Source organism: Dioscorea cayenensis, chromosome 12 (genome assembly GCF_009730915.1).
Source record: "Dioscorea cayenensis subsp. rotundata cultivar TDr96_F1 chromosome 12, TDr96_F1_v2_PseudoChromosome.rev07_lg8_w22 25.fasta, whole genome shotgun sequence".
Lineage (NCBI taxonomy): Eukaryota > Viridiplantae > Streptophyta > Magnoliopsida > Dioscoreales > Dioscoreaceae > Dioscorea > Dioscorea cayenensis.
The window spans coordinates 996,166-1,009,914 of record NC_052482.1 but is presented as its reverse complement, the minus strand read 5'-3'; the positions used below and the strand labels follow the sequence as shown (position 1 = coordinate 1,009,914).

General features: G+C 34.2%; 3 protein-coding genes across 3 annotated transcripts; 2 read left to right on the top strand and 1 right to left on the bottom strand.

Annotated features, from left to right (window-relative positions):
- Positions 1–3,175: 3,175 nt before the first annotated feature.
- On the top strand, positions 3,176–9,757 carry LOC120273368 (sucrose synthase 4-like). The gene is made up of 15 exons (XM_039279995.1): positions 3,176–3,428; positions 3,515–3,644; positions 3,717–3,865; positions 3,958–4,150; positions 4,254–4,372; positions 4,663–4,879; positions 5,138–5,233; positions 5,411–5,584; positions 6,431–6,547; positions 6,632–6,798; positions 7,534–7,758; positions 8,398–8,719; positions 8,802–9,046; positions 9,128–9,266; positions 9,360–9,757. The coding sequence occupies exons 1-15, from the start codon at positions 3,331–3,333 to the stop codon at positions 9,393–9,395; spliced, it is 2,427 nt and encodes an 808-aa protein (XP_039135929.1). The 5' UTR covers positions 3,176–3,330; the 3' UTR covers positions 9,396–9,757.
- A 705-nt stretch (positions 9,758–10,462) lies between these two features.
- LOC120273976 (putative invertase inhibitor) lies at positions 10,463–11,229 on the bottom strand. The gene has a single exon (XM_039280723.1). It carries the CDS (start codon positions 11,078–11,080, stop codon positions 10,508–10,510), a length of 573 nt encoding a protein of 190 aa, XP_039136657.1. The 5' UTR covers positions 11,081–11,229; the 3' UTR covers positions 10,463–10,507.
- A 1,052-nt stretch (positions 11,230–12,281) lies between these two features.
- Positions 12,282–13,732, top strand: LOC120273991. Its single transcript, XM_039280739.1, has 2 exons — positions 12,282–12,441; positions 13,078–13,732. Exons 1-2 carry the CDS (start codon positions 12,322–12,324, stop codon positions 13,567–13,569), a joined length of 612 nt encoding a protein of 203 aa, XP_039136673.1. The 5' UTR covers positions 12,282–12,321; the 3' UTR covers positions 13,570–13,732.
- The last annotated feature ends 17 nt before the right edge of the window (positions 13,733–13,749 follow it).

Sequence of the window (13,749 nt, the reverse complement as noted above, 5' to 3'; positions counted from 1 at the left end):
AATAGTTGCGACATTAAAAAGTCATGATAGTCACATACTATTACAACAATTGTTTTCACTCGCTATGCGTGCAGGGGTTGATGATAAAGTATCTGTGGTATTACTTGAGTTATGTTCATTTTTCCAACAAATATGTGGCAAAACATTTAATACTATGGAATTGGATAATCATCAGAACCAAATTGTTCTTGGTTGATGAAGCAAAACTTGGAGGTCCAGTCTATTACCGTTGGATGTATCTGATAGAAAGGTATCTAATTGTTAATAACTTTATTTGTAATTAATAATAACAATAAATCTTTGTTATATAACTATGAGTCATGTGATGTTTTAGGTATTTGAGACTATTAAAATTATATGTGCACAACAAAGCAAATCCAGAGGGATCTATTGCAAAGTGTTATATTGCACAAGAAGTTATTACATTTTATTTGTGATATCTAGATGATATTGAAATAATATGAAATCGACCTATGCTAGTTGATGATGAATCTGTTACTCACCAGCATCCAAAATTTTTGTACCTTTTTTTTATTACCGAAGCGTGATTTACCTAATTTATTATTATTATTTTAAATAAAAACAAACAAGCCTCTAAGAGATAAGCCTACTCTAGATGATTACCTTTTATTGATAGAGAACAAAGTAGACCATCTTTTCTTATCACAAGTCATGGAGATTGATCAACAAATTGTGTCACTAATTCGTCTTCTTGCAGGCATATGTATTTTCGTCATTGGAATGCTTGTTTTGCAAATATTAATGCAATAAATAAATAAATATAATACTTATCAACAAAGTAGACCATCTTATCTTATCAGAAGTCATGAAGATTGATCAACAAATTATGCCACATTTGTCTTCTTGAAGGGCATGTGTATTTTCCGTCATTGGCATGCTTGGTTAGTAAATATTAATGGCACAAAATATAAATAAATATATATATATTGTTTTTGTTTGTCTTTATTTTATTTTATTTTTTTTAAAATTTAAAACACATGAGTAATTCAAGCAGATTTGATTCTTGAAATGGAAATATGAATAGCAATGGAAATACAATAATAAGAATAAAAATAAAGGGAAAACTTATTTTGTTAGAATGATACGAGATTAGGAATAAAAAAAGAAAAAATATGGTAAAATTTACTTCATGTCATTAAAGCAAATAATTGTTATGCATCTATAAACTAGTGAGACGTATAGCATGTTTTTAATAATAATAATAAAATATATATAAAAAATATTATGAATGGCATTATTCATTTTAATTACAATAATTAATTATTGTAATTAAATAATTCATTCTTATTTGGGAAATTTTATATTTATAAAATACTTTGAAAATCATTATTTATTTTAATTAATATAATTAATTGATGTTGCATCCTGCTTTCAATGTCTTAATAAAATCATGATTCATTCATTTTATAAAAAAAATATTTATTTATCTATTAAATAATCCTAATTTTTAAATATTATTTAGGGGTAAAATAGCATTTTAATTAGGTTTGAAATGAAAACTAAGGAATGTAGATTCATATAAATAATAAACCCAAAAATACTTCATTATTTTGTTTGATTTAAAAAAAAAAATATTTATGAAAATATATTATTAATAATAAATATGAGAATAATACATGGGAATATGTAATGCCCAACCCCTCTCTTTCTCTCTAACGAAAATATGTAATGAGAATAATTTTTTAATATTTTATATCAAACATGGAAATAATATATATATATATATATATATTTATATATTCATGAAATTTTTAAATTAATTCCTATACCATAGATACTTGATAGGGATTCCTTTATTAAATAAAATCCCACATGTTATAATATAAGAAGTGTTTCTCAAAATAAAAAACTCAACAATAAAATATGATCATCTAAAATAAAAATGTTAAATCAAACCAACTGTTATTTGACCTATTAGTATCGAGTTTTTTTGCATAAAGTTTTCATTTCAGAGGGGTCCCAAGATCGAAAATACGCAAAGTGAGGGCAAAAGTATTTGTTGAGTTTACGAATATGCTTCATATCTATTTTTGTTATTGGCTTATATCTTAAATAAGATTTGTGGCCTAGTATTAAAAAAACAAACACATGTTACATCACTTATTCAATGTAAATAAGATTTATCCATAGCCTTGTTAGTTAAAAATATCACAAATCATATCATCTAAAAAGTTATTGTTTGAAGTAAAAATGATATTAATAATTGTTGATGGTGATAGATAAAATTCAGAAAAATATATGGAAAAAAGGAAAAAAGTAACAAGTGGGGTGGCTTTATCAGTGAGGCATGGATTTCATAATTGCAAAAAAGACTTGTTTATGCCTTTATCTTTGTGCATAGATGGACCAAAGGTGACATCTTTATCTTATTATATTTTTTATTTTAATTTTTAAATATAACTTTATCCTCCCAAACAATATCTTATGATTGAAGTAAAACTCTATGGATTTCAAGATAAGGAAATGGTGACATATTTGTCTTCTTTTATATTTAAAAACCTCATATTTGGCAATTCAAATTTATATTTAGTAATTTAAATGTCCTTTGAGCTTTTCCATTACCTCAAAAACCTTCAAATCTATAGTATCCCTAACACATCACTGATTTTAAATTTTTTTAAATTCACATCAAATTTAAATTTAAAAATTACTTTTATTCTACTCATATAAAAAAAGCTAAAATCAATGTTGAATATCAGTATTTTTAATAAATTTAATTAAAATACTGAAAGCAAGAAGACCGATCAGAATTTTTCAAAAAAAAAAAAAAATTAAAAAAATTAAAAAAATAAAAATGGTGAATGAGAACACATAGAGAGTTTTTAATAATTTTCTCTCAAACTTATCATGATAATTCAATCTTGTGGCTACAATTAATTAACATAAAATTTAAAACTTTAAAAAAATAATAATAAATTATTAAATCATCATATCTCACTAAATCGTGTCAAATGATTACACAAGCAAACATACTAACTCAAAATGAATTTAATAATTAAATCTTTTTAATTCCTGCGGTCCAATAACATACTTCCACGTGTACAACAACACACATATCTTTTCCTGTTCGATCCTTTCACAGCTGATCCCGCCCACAGATACTCATCGTCTCTCCCGCCGCTCTTCGCGCGCTTTCTCGATGCTTTTGTTTTGTTCCTCTCGCCGCCCCTTGCTTTGATCCGCTACATTCCCCGTCGTATCGATTCCTCTCTATAAATACACCTCGTTCGCCACCTCATCATCATCTTCATCCCTAAACTCACTCTCTTTTCCTCGATCTTGATCTCTCGAAGCTCGAAGTTCTCATCCATGGCGGCGGCGAAGCTAGGGCGCGTGCCGAGCATCCGGGAGAGGGTGGAGGACACCCTCTCAGCTCACCGCAACGACCTCGTCTCTCTCCTCTCTAGGTCCATACCACTGTCTTCTCCCTCGAATCGAACGATCGGGGTGTTGAAAACCTTAATTTAGCTCAATCTTGTTGGTTTTATGCAAGGTATATGGGTGAAGGGAAGGGGATTCTTCAGCCTCATCATCTTCTTGATGGCCTTGCCACTGTCATTGGCACCGATGATGATCGCAAGCTCGCTGATGATCCTTTCTTCGACGTTCTCAAGTCCGCGCAGGTTTCCATTTTGTCTTGGATTTGTTTTGATCTTTTTTGTTTTGTTTTGCTTTTGATTTTGTTGGGGTTTTAGGAAGCTATTGTTTTACCGCCGTTTGTGGCGATCGCTGTCCGGCCGAGGCCTGGGGTTTGGGAGTATGTGCGTGTGAATGTTCATGAGCTCAACGTGGAGCAGCTCAGCGTGGCGGAGTACTTGCGTTTCAAAGAAGAGCTCGTCGGCCAGTAATTCATTGATGAAACCTTGCTAACTTTGATCGCGTTTGATTGGTTTATTTCTTGTTTTTGATCGTTGGTGTGGTGGATAATTTCCGCAGCTTTAATGATAACTACCCCTTGGAACTTGATTTCGAGCCCTTCAATGCCAACTTCCCACGGCCAAATCGTTCTTCTTCGATTGGGAATGGGGTTCAGTTCCTAAACAGGCATCTTTCATCCATAATGTTTCGGAACAAGGAGTCCTTGGAGCCCCTTCTCAACTTCCTCCGAGCACACAAGTACAAGGGGCATGTAAGTGTGGCTTTTTGTGCGACTTTTACTTTATGCTTTGCTTTGGACGTGGTTGCTCTGAGGTGCCTATTGTTGAATTTGGTTCTGGTGTTATCTTTGGTAGGTGATGATGCTGAATGATCGCATACAAAGCATCTCACGGCTTCAGTCCGCTCTGGCCAAGGCTGAGGAGTATTTGTCAAAGCTCCCTGCTGATACACCTTTCTCAGAATTTGCTTACAAGTAAGATCTGTGTGCCTTTTTCTTATGCATTAGAATTGCACACTAATTATAATTTCCATGGCATGCTTAGACATTCTGTTGAGATGCCTCATAATCTAATTTTTGCTATGCTTCACACAATTGAACCATATTTGTTAGCAACCTCTGCGGGGGTTCTTGTCTTAGTTCCTGAATTTGTGTTCTTGTCCAATTTCATTACATGCTGTGTAGCAAAGAAACTTCAAGTTGTAATTTGGGGAACTAAAGCAGCCTTTGGTCAGTGAGTTAACTTTTTGAGAAACATCATGTAGGTTCCAAGAGATGGGGTTGGAGAAAGGCTGGGGTGATACTTCTGAACGTGTGTTGGAGATGATTCATCTTCTCCTTGACATTCTTCAAGCTCCTGATCCATCTACTTTGGAGACATTCCTAGGCAGGATTCCTATGGTATTCAATGTTGTGATTGTTTCTCCGCATGGCTACTTTGGCCAAGCTAATGTCTTGGGGCTTCCAGACACAGGAGGGCAGGTACTTTCTCTTTATTTTCTCACGGAATCTCACCAGTTTCACTCACACAACACAGACACTCACATGCACATATTGTTAGAATTATTTATTCCCTACCTTTCTTTCAGCGGATACAAAGCATGCGCCTTGTTCTCTTTTCTAGCAATCACCACTTGATTATTCAGCATGTCATGTATATGTAAATGTGTTTGTGATGTCTAAAAGGGTGACTTTGAATTTCCTGTATGGCAATGCTTATATGTTATGTTGTTAATGCAGGTAGTCTACATATTGGACCAAGTACGTGCTCTCGAGAGTGAGATGCTTTTGAGAATTAAGAAACAAGGCCTAAATGTTGATCCTAGAATTCTTATTGTAAGTATGCTTTGCTAGTCTCCTATATATGGATACTTCTGTTTTAATTTTCATTGTGAATCCTGTTATGACCATGATCTTTTCTTTGTTTTTCAAAGAAGATGATGGACACCTACCTTGAACTGCACATTCTTGTTATTTTTCTCTATGCCTATGCTGATGTTGTACTTTTCAAAGGTTACTAGGTTGATACCAGATGCAAAAGGGACAACTTGCAATCAGCGGCTGGAAAGAGTAACCGGCACAGAGCACACCCATATCCTGAGGGTGCCATTTAGAACTGAAAAAGGCATTCTTCGAAAATGGATTTCAAGGTTTGATGTATGGCCTTACTTGGAGACCTTTGCAGTGGTAAGCCATTGTTATAAATGAGGTAGAGATTTGACTTTATTTTGTTGTACCTAGAACAACAGTTAACTTAGTTATCCATTGTACCAAGAACAACACTAAACTTAATTAACCCTATTTTCCTCAAAGGTTGCATACAGGCTACATGTTCAAAATACTATATTGAACTTGTTTCAAATAGCAGATTGATTGACACTAATATGAGACTATGAAAACAATGACACTCATAAAAATTAAAATAAACGAATAAGATTGTTTCTGCTGAAAATATACTTCATTTCATAAGGAGAAGTATTTGGTAAACCCACCAAAAAAAAAAAAATGCTGCAGAAAGCCCTCTCTGTAGGCGTCTTTGTATTGTGTTCATAATGAAACTTTAGAGTTGTCAGGGATAGCAAATATAGGAACAGTGGGATGGTTAAGTTTTTCACTATCATAGAGAAGTCAATGAAGAGTTTCATTTGCAGATTGAGCCGTAAATTCAAAATTTGATTTCCTTGATCCTTTGGAGCATTGTGTTGTGGTTGTCAGCCAGCTAGCCGTTAACCTTGTTGTTGGACTATGACAACCTCAATCAGGTTATATTGGTGGTGTGAACCTGAACTGATATCCTTCGGGGATCTGTTTTGTGGTTTTGCTGCAAATGTATTTAGTTGGGATTTGGGAAAAGATTGTGTTGTAGGGTGTCCATGTATAATTGCATCACTTCATATTGTTTGCTAGAATTTCAATTTGACTATGTTGAATTTACACGGTGAAACTGTCTGTAGTTTTTTTTTCTTTTCTTTTTCTTTTCATTATTTGAAGTTGGCTCATCATTTTGGAGGATCTAAAGTGCTTTGTCATTAGGATGCTGCAAGTGAGATCGCTGCAGAATTACACGGCATCCCAGACCTAATAATTGGCAATTATAGTGATGGCAATCTTGTTGCATCTCTGTTATCTTATAAACTGGGAATTACCCAGGTTTGTACTCAACTGTGGTACTTGTTGTGTTAAGATAAAAGTCTATAAGTTGAAATGCTTGAGATTTATCCTTTACCTTTACAGTGTAATATTGCACATGCACTGGAGAAAACAAAGTATCCAGATTCAGACATATATTGGGAGAACTATGAGGATAAGTACCATTTTTCATGCCAGTTCACTGCTGATCTAATGGCCATGAACCATGCAGATTTTATAATTACTAGTACCTACCAGGAGATTGCTGGAAGGTATATATATCCTTTGCCCATGGAATGAATTAAGTCAACTTTTCTTTTTCTGTCCATCCATTTTTCTTGTAGTGTTTAAACAATTTTTGATATTCCATATGCATACCACTCCTACAATAGGATAGTTGGTATTTTATTTCCCTCCTAACTCAAAACGTTGAGGGTTCGAATTGTGTGGCGTGCCCACATCTATTTAAATAATAAGAAAAAAAAGAATTCCATAAGCATGCATTTTTTTGATTAGGCAATGAGAGATGCCGGAAACATCTACGCTTTAGTGTTTATGTTCTTGATTTCGTGGGCGTAAATTTTTGAAAAAGATAATTTTAGTTTAGATATTGTGTCACTTGAATATTTGGTTACAATTTCAACTACCATCAGCTGAACAATTATCGTGTTCTATATTTCCTCAGATGAATTGTACTCGAGTATAAATAGCGTTATGAAGTCAATATCTCAGGTGAGGGCATGACTGAAATCTCATTCAATAGCAATGGTTCTTTTAAGTGTGAATAAATTTAGTGTGAAAATACTAGACATGAGATATCTACTTCCAAATCTGATTGCACCAGGGTTCTATTTCAAGAGGTTCATTTAGATCCAGCAGTTCTTTTTCCATTCTGGTTATACCTCAGTTTCTAACCTTGTCATGGTTTGTGGATCGGCTTGTTCTCATGATTTTACTTGAATATATTTCATGATGTGTTTGATAAACTTTTTTGGCGTTCATTGCAGCAAAAATACAGTCGGACAGTATGAGAGCCATACTGCTTTCACTCTTCCTGGTCTGTACAGGGTAGTGCATGGTATCGATGTTTTTGATCCCAAGTTCAATATAGTCTCCCCTGGAGCAGATATGTGTATATACTTCCCTTATTCAGAAAAGGAGAAAAGGCTTACTTCCTTCCATGGTTCAATTGAAAAGCTATTGTATGATCCAGAGCAAAGTGAGGAGCATGTGTGAGTTTTTCGCAATCTTTATTAATTCTTTTGGTTTTTAGGTTATACAGTTTCCGCATGAAGATTTTTTCTGAGCTATTCATAGCATTCCTTTATCATTCTTGAAGTTCTAAGCTTATTTACCATGCATATGCCTTTGAATATAACATCTTTGTAGAAAGCAGCCCCCACGGCCTCAACCAAAAGAAAAAAAATATATCTTCCTCCAGAAATTTTTGAAGGAATGTAGAATAGTATTTTATCACAACATTAAGGTAATTTATATCAACCTATGATGGCATTCATTTGGAGGAGTGGCCAACAATGCACCATTTGAGAAGTATATATTCTCTATCAATCATGAAAGCAATAATTTTCCTCTTTTGTGAAACATTTGTAGTATAGCACCTGATGCCAATTGACAACAACTGAATTATTTTACTTTCTTTAAGCAATGAAGTGGCCCATTTTGTGCAATCTTTTTCAAGCAGGGCATAGTGCATGCTAGATCACCTTGTTACTCCTGAGTCTTCATTTCTGCATGAGAAAAGCGAGGATCTTGTGAAAGAATCATGTCAAATCGTAATGTTAGGCAAAATCCCTTGTGTTTGTGCATGTTAGTATTTCTTTGTATGTGTTTTCAACTTTATCCTACTACAGTGGGTGGCTGGATGACCGTTCAAAACCCATCATTTTCTCCATGGCAAGACTGGACCGAGTGAAGAACATTACAGGACTGGTTGAATCGTTTGGTAAAAACACTCAGCTAAGGGAGTTGGCCAACCTGGTGGTGGTTGCTGGTTACAATGACGTGAAGAAGTCCAATGATAGGGAGGAAATTCAAGAGATTGATAAGATGCACCAACTCATAAAGACTTATAATTTGTTTGGGCAATTCCGTTGGATTTCTGCTCAGACGAACAGAGCCCGCAATGGTGAGCTGTATCGCTACATAGCTGATACCAGAGGTATTTTTGTGCAGGTACATTGTTTGGCCTTAAATCTTGCTAACCGAAACCTCATAGCATTCTTTGCACAACTCATTAATTTTCTCTGCTTCACAGCCTGCCTTTTATGAAGCATTTGGACTCACAGTCGTGGAGGCCATGACCTGTGGCCTTCCAACATTTGCCACGTGCCACGGAGGTCCTGCAGAAATCATTGAGCATGGAATTTCTGGCTTTCATATCGACCCATATCATCCTGATCAAGCAGCAGGAATAATGGTTGAATTTTTTGAACAATGCAAAAAAGACTCGAGCTATTGGAATAAAATATCTGAAGGTGGACTCTGTCGAATCTTCGAGAGGTACTTCTTTTTTCTTTACACCCAACCATTACTATCTCTACTTTGCTTCAATGTGTTTTTGTTTGTGTTCTGGAATCATAGGTACACATGGAAGATCTATTCTGAAAGGCTCATGACTCTTGCTGGGGTCTATCGCTTTTGGAAGTATGTTTCAAAGCTTGAAAGGCGTGAGACTCGCCGATATCTGGAGATGTTTTACATCTTAAAGTTTCGGAATCTGGTAAGCATATTTTTCCCTAGTTTCAGTTAATAACCACGCAACATTCATATAACAATTCTCACTGTATTTGTGTTTGCATCATTGCATCCTCAGGTGAAGTCTGTTCCACTTGCGGTGGATGATCACTAATGCCATATATAACCTGCAAAACAATGCAAGGTATTACCGGGTAGACCAATGATGGTTTGTTTGACGAATAAAACCCCGGCAGTCCCCGGCAGGTATGCCTATACCTTCTTTATGGTATAATTGTATAAATGAACCTTCATGTAAAGTTGACTGAATATCGTCGAGATGTTCGAGCAAACTCTTCTGCTCCTAATAGCCCTAGGCCCTTTATTGTGTGTTTCTGAAACCATGTTTGGGGGTTTCTGATATAAGGGCCTTTGCTCAGCTACCTTTGATGCATGTGGTAGCTGGTTTGACTGCTTGCTTTATGTGAATAATATGGTTTTATAAAATAATGTTTGGAATATGGTTTATAACTCTTATATTTGTTGTGGTTTTATAAAATTTTGAGCAGTTTTAGCTCAAAATTGTTTTTTAATTTTTAAATAGAATCAAACTTCTTATTTTTCATAGAGTAAAAGTTTTGTTGTGGGCAGATAATATATATATATATATATGTGCGCTCTAATGCACCTGTTTTATTTGAATATCTTTAAAATAAATAAAAAAAAGGAAATGTGCTTTATATATTTATTTATTTATTCCGGTCGAAACACCTATTTGTATTTGTGAAGTTGGGGTTGAGGTCTTGGATTCTTGCGGCTGAATCTTTATGAAACATAAGCAAGAAGCCAGGAATTATCTCATCAAATCATCAATCCCTTTTTTTTTTAATCCGATTTAATTATTGCAGTAAATATACGCACTATTTTCAAAAATTATTTCTTTTAAAATATTTAATATTAATTACTATGAATTAAAATACACATGAAAATCATCCAGTCCACTGGATTATTTTTCAAAACAAAAAAAAAATTATTACTTTTTTTTTAAATTTTTCTAAACTCAATCAAATGATCTAACTCCACGCCAACAAGAATACAAATATAATATTTAAAAAACCCTACAATTTCAGCACCCCTACAAAATAAACTCATCCTCCTCCCAAACCCCCCCCCAACCAACCACAACCCACACAAACAAATAAATAAATAAAAAAATAAATAAATTACATTAAATTACATTATTATTAAAATAAAAAATAAAAAAATTCAAAAGTTGAGTAAGTGTTACTAAGTAGAAGTAACATGATTTTTATGTTGTTGCAATCCAATAGTAAGAGCAAGAGCAAAATTACACATATCTCTTACCTTATTATTCTTCTCCTCAATCAACTCTTTCTTCTCCTTCTCCTCCACATTCTTACAAGCTTCCTCACAATTCTTCACATCATTCAGCGCCGCTTCCACAAACATCACCACTTCATGATACTCTTTCTCATCCATCGAAACCCTACATTGCTCCAATTGCTGCACCGCATCCTCATACTCCTCCTCGCAATCCGCTAAGCATTGGAGCAGCTCTTCCTCATGCGCCTTCACTTGCTCTGCCAGCCTCGTGATCTGGTCTCCTGCCACTGCCGCTTCCTTCGCCGTCAACCCTATTGCTACACTTGTCAGCCCGTGTGCGTCGTTGCTTGTTTTGCTTTTTGGATCTGATGTTAGGGTTTGCACACACAGGTCTTTTAGATCTGGGACTTGTTTGCAGGTTTCTTCGATTAGGTTGTCAGCGTTGATTGAAGCGATGAGGATGAAGATGTAGAGAGTGATTGCGCTAGGGATTGAATGAAGGGAAAGGGTCGCCATTAGTTCTTCACCTCTTCTTCTTCTTCTTCTTCTTCTTCTCGGTGTTGTTCTAGGGTTTTGAGGAAGAGCTTTGGGAATCAGTCATATATATATATATATATAGAGGAAGGAAGAGAGTGGAGGAGGGGTTGCTTGTGGTGCTTGTTTTGGATTGAGAGGGTGGGGCCATCCGTTTTCTTTGCTGTTTGACTTGGTCAATGTTTTCTCTTTTTGAAGAGGGGAATGTTTTCACTTGTCTTATTATTTTTATGGTCTCTGTTTTTTTCCCTTTTTCTATTATATATATATATAAAATATTAATTGTATGTGAATGCTCTTAGAATGTCTGCAGTTGAGTACAGTACTAAATTTGGAAGTACATCGAGGGTTAAGTGGAGTTTAGTTAGATTGATTATTTGATGGTTTGTTTATAAAATGTTGTTATAAATATAGTATAAATAAGGTCTTTTTTCTATTATATATAGAAAGTATCAACTGCGGAGTTTCTGCAATTGAGCACAGTACCAAATTAAAATGTATAATGAGAGTTAATTAGAGTTTAGTTGAATTGATTACTTGTTGATTTATTTATAAAATATTGTTATAGATATAGTAAAAATAGAATTATACAGTTTAGATTTTTTGAGTTAAGTGTACAACTGTTGTATAAAAATTCAACTGAATCTATGAATGTACATAGAAGATGAATCTTTTCATATATATATATACATACATACAGTGTGAAAAAAATAGAAACTAATTTTAAAATTTAATTTGAAAAATTATTATAATATAAAATTTATCATGCTTTTAGTAAATATTGATATTTTTTTTTAATGGCACATGTGTGAAGTACAATCACAAATTTAATACGTGATAACACTCTATTTAGATTAAGATACATCATTATTATTATTATTATTATTTATAAAAACGGCAAATACTAAGGGGAATTTTATACATGTTTTAATGAAATAGTAATAATAAATTTTACTTTTATTTTTTAATTTACCATAGTATTTTTTACATGATATAATATTAATACCAATAACAATAATGATGATGATGATGAAATCACTAGTGAGAAAAGCCACTAAAGAACTCAGGTGATGCTTCTAGTGTCTCTACGAACCAACACACGTGTGCGTTCCTGATCTCTCTCCTACCACTCTCTAGAACACGCCAATGTAAAACTCTTTTTAAACCCCTCAAAACACTCACTTTTCTTCCAAAGACCCCCCAACAAATTAAATTGAAAAATTATGAACACCATATCAACCCTTCGTTCTTCTCTTCGCGCTGCCAACTCCCACCGCACGTGCCTGCAACCTCTAGCACGTGCCCTCTCCACAACTCCTTCCGGCACCGACGACCTCACCAAGGTATTTATCTTACTATTTCTAATAAAATTAATTATTTTGTTTTTTCTTCAATATTCTCTGAAAGTCGGTAATTATTCGTAACATTTTTTAATTAGTTTCCCATGAGTTCGTGAAACATTCCATTTATTATTATTATTATTATTATTATTATTATTATTATTATTATTATTATTATTATTATTTAATGGGTACTATTATTATTGATTTATATCATTTTAGGAGTATTAAAATTCCTCTCCTCATTTCCAACAATTTTGTCTCTTCTCGAAGGTTCTGTGACCCTTTTAAAACTCTAGAATTTTAAATTTTAATTAATTAATTATATTAAATACCAATTATGAAGAATAAAAATTTCATTTTATATAGTGATTTTCCAATAATTAACAAAAAAAAAATATTTTATGTATTTTTATATTTTTTTATTCTAATAAATTAATAGAGATAGTCATACCACCAATTTTTTTTACTAGATGTAATTATTTAAATAAATATTCAATAATTATTTCTCATAAATTTTAAAAATAAATTAATATTATTAATTCCATAAAAATTTTGTGAGTTTCTGGGTAATTAGCAACATTATCTGAAAACACCCTAAAACATCACTCATATTTACACTCCCTGCCATCGCTTCAGAAAACCCAAACCGAAGCCGAGAAAAAACCAAAAGGCAATAATACATCAACACCACCAAATCTCAAGACCAGCGAGCTTCCTCCGCCGTTGGATCCATCTCTCCAGCAACGCCGGCGATGCCACGTGTCCAAAGAAGCCCTCGACGGCGTATCCTGCGTGGGCTTCGACGGAGGCATCATCACCGGCGGTGACTGGAAAGAGGACTTCAAGGAGTACTACGAGGATCACAAGCCATCGCCTTTAGCGGAGATCGAGATCGTGGATACGAGAAAGCCGATAACGAAGGCGATCGATGAGCGATGGGAGGAGGGAGTAGTGGGGGCGGCGATGGTGGAGGAGGACACGGTGGATGCGGCGCTGGAGCGAGCGGAGAGGTTGTTCAGAGAGGCGGCGGAGAGAGGGGATCCGGAGACGCCGCACTCGAAGGCGCTTGCGAGAATGATAGCGATGCGCGAGAGGAATCACTCTGATGCTTTTTGCCGGCTTATTTAGGGTTTGTAAATGTGAGTAAAAGTTTAAATATTAGTTTGTAGAGGGGTGTTTTTGTATAAATTTTTGTGGGTTTTTATGTAAATTGGTGGGGTTTTGATGCATGTAAAATGTAATAATTGTCTAAAAATTAGTTGTGTGATATAATTGTAAAATTTGTTAAGTTGAAATTTATTTAATCTA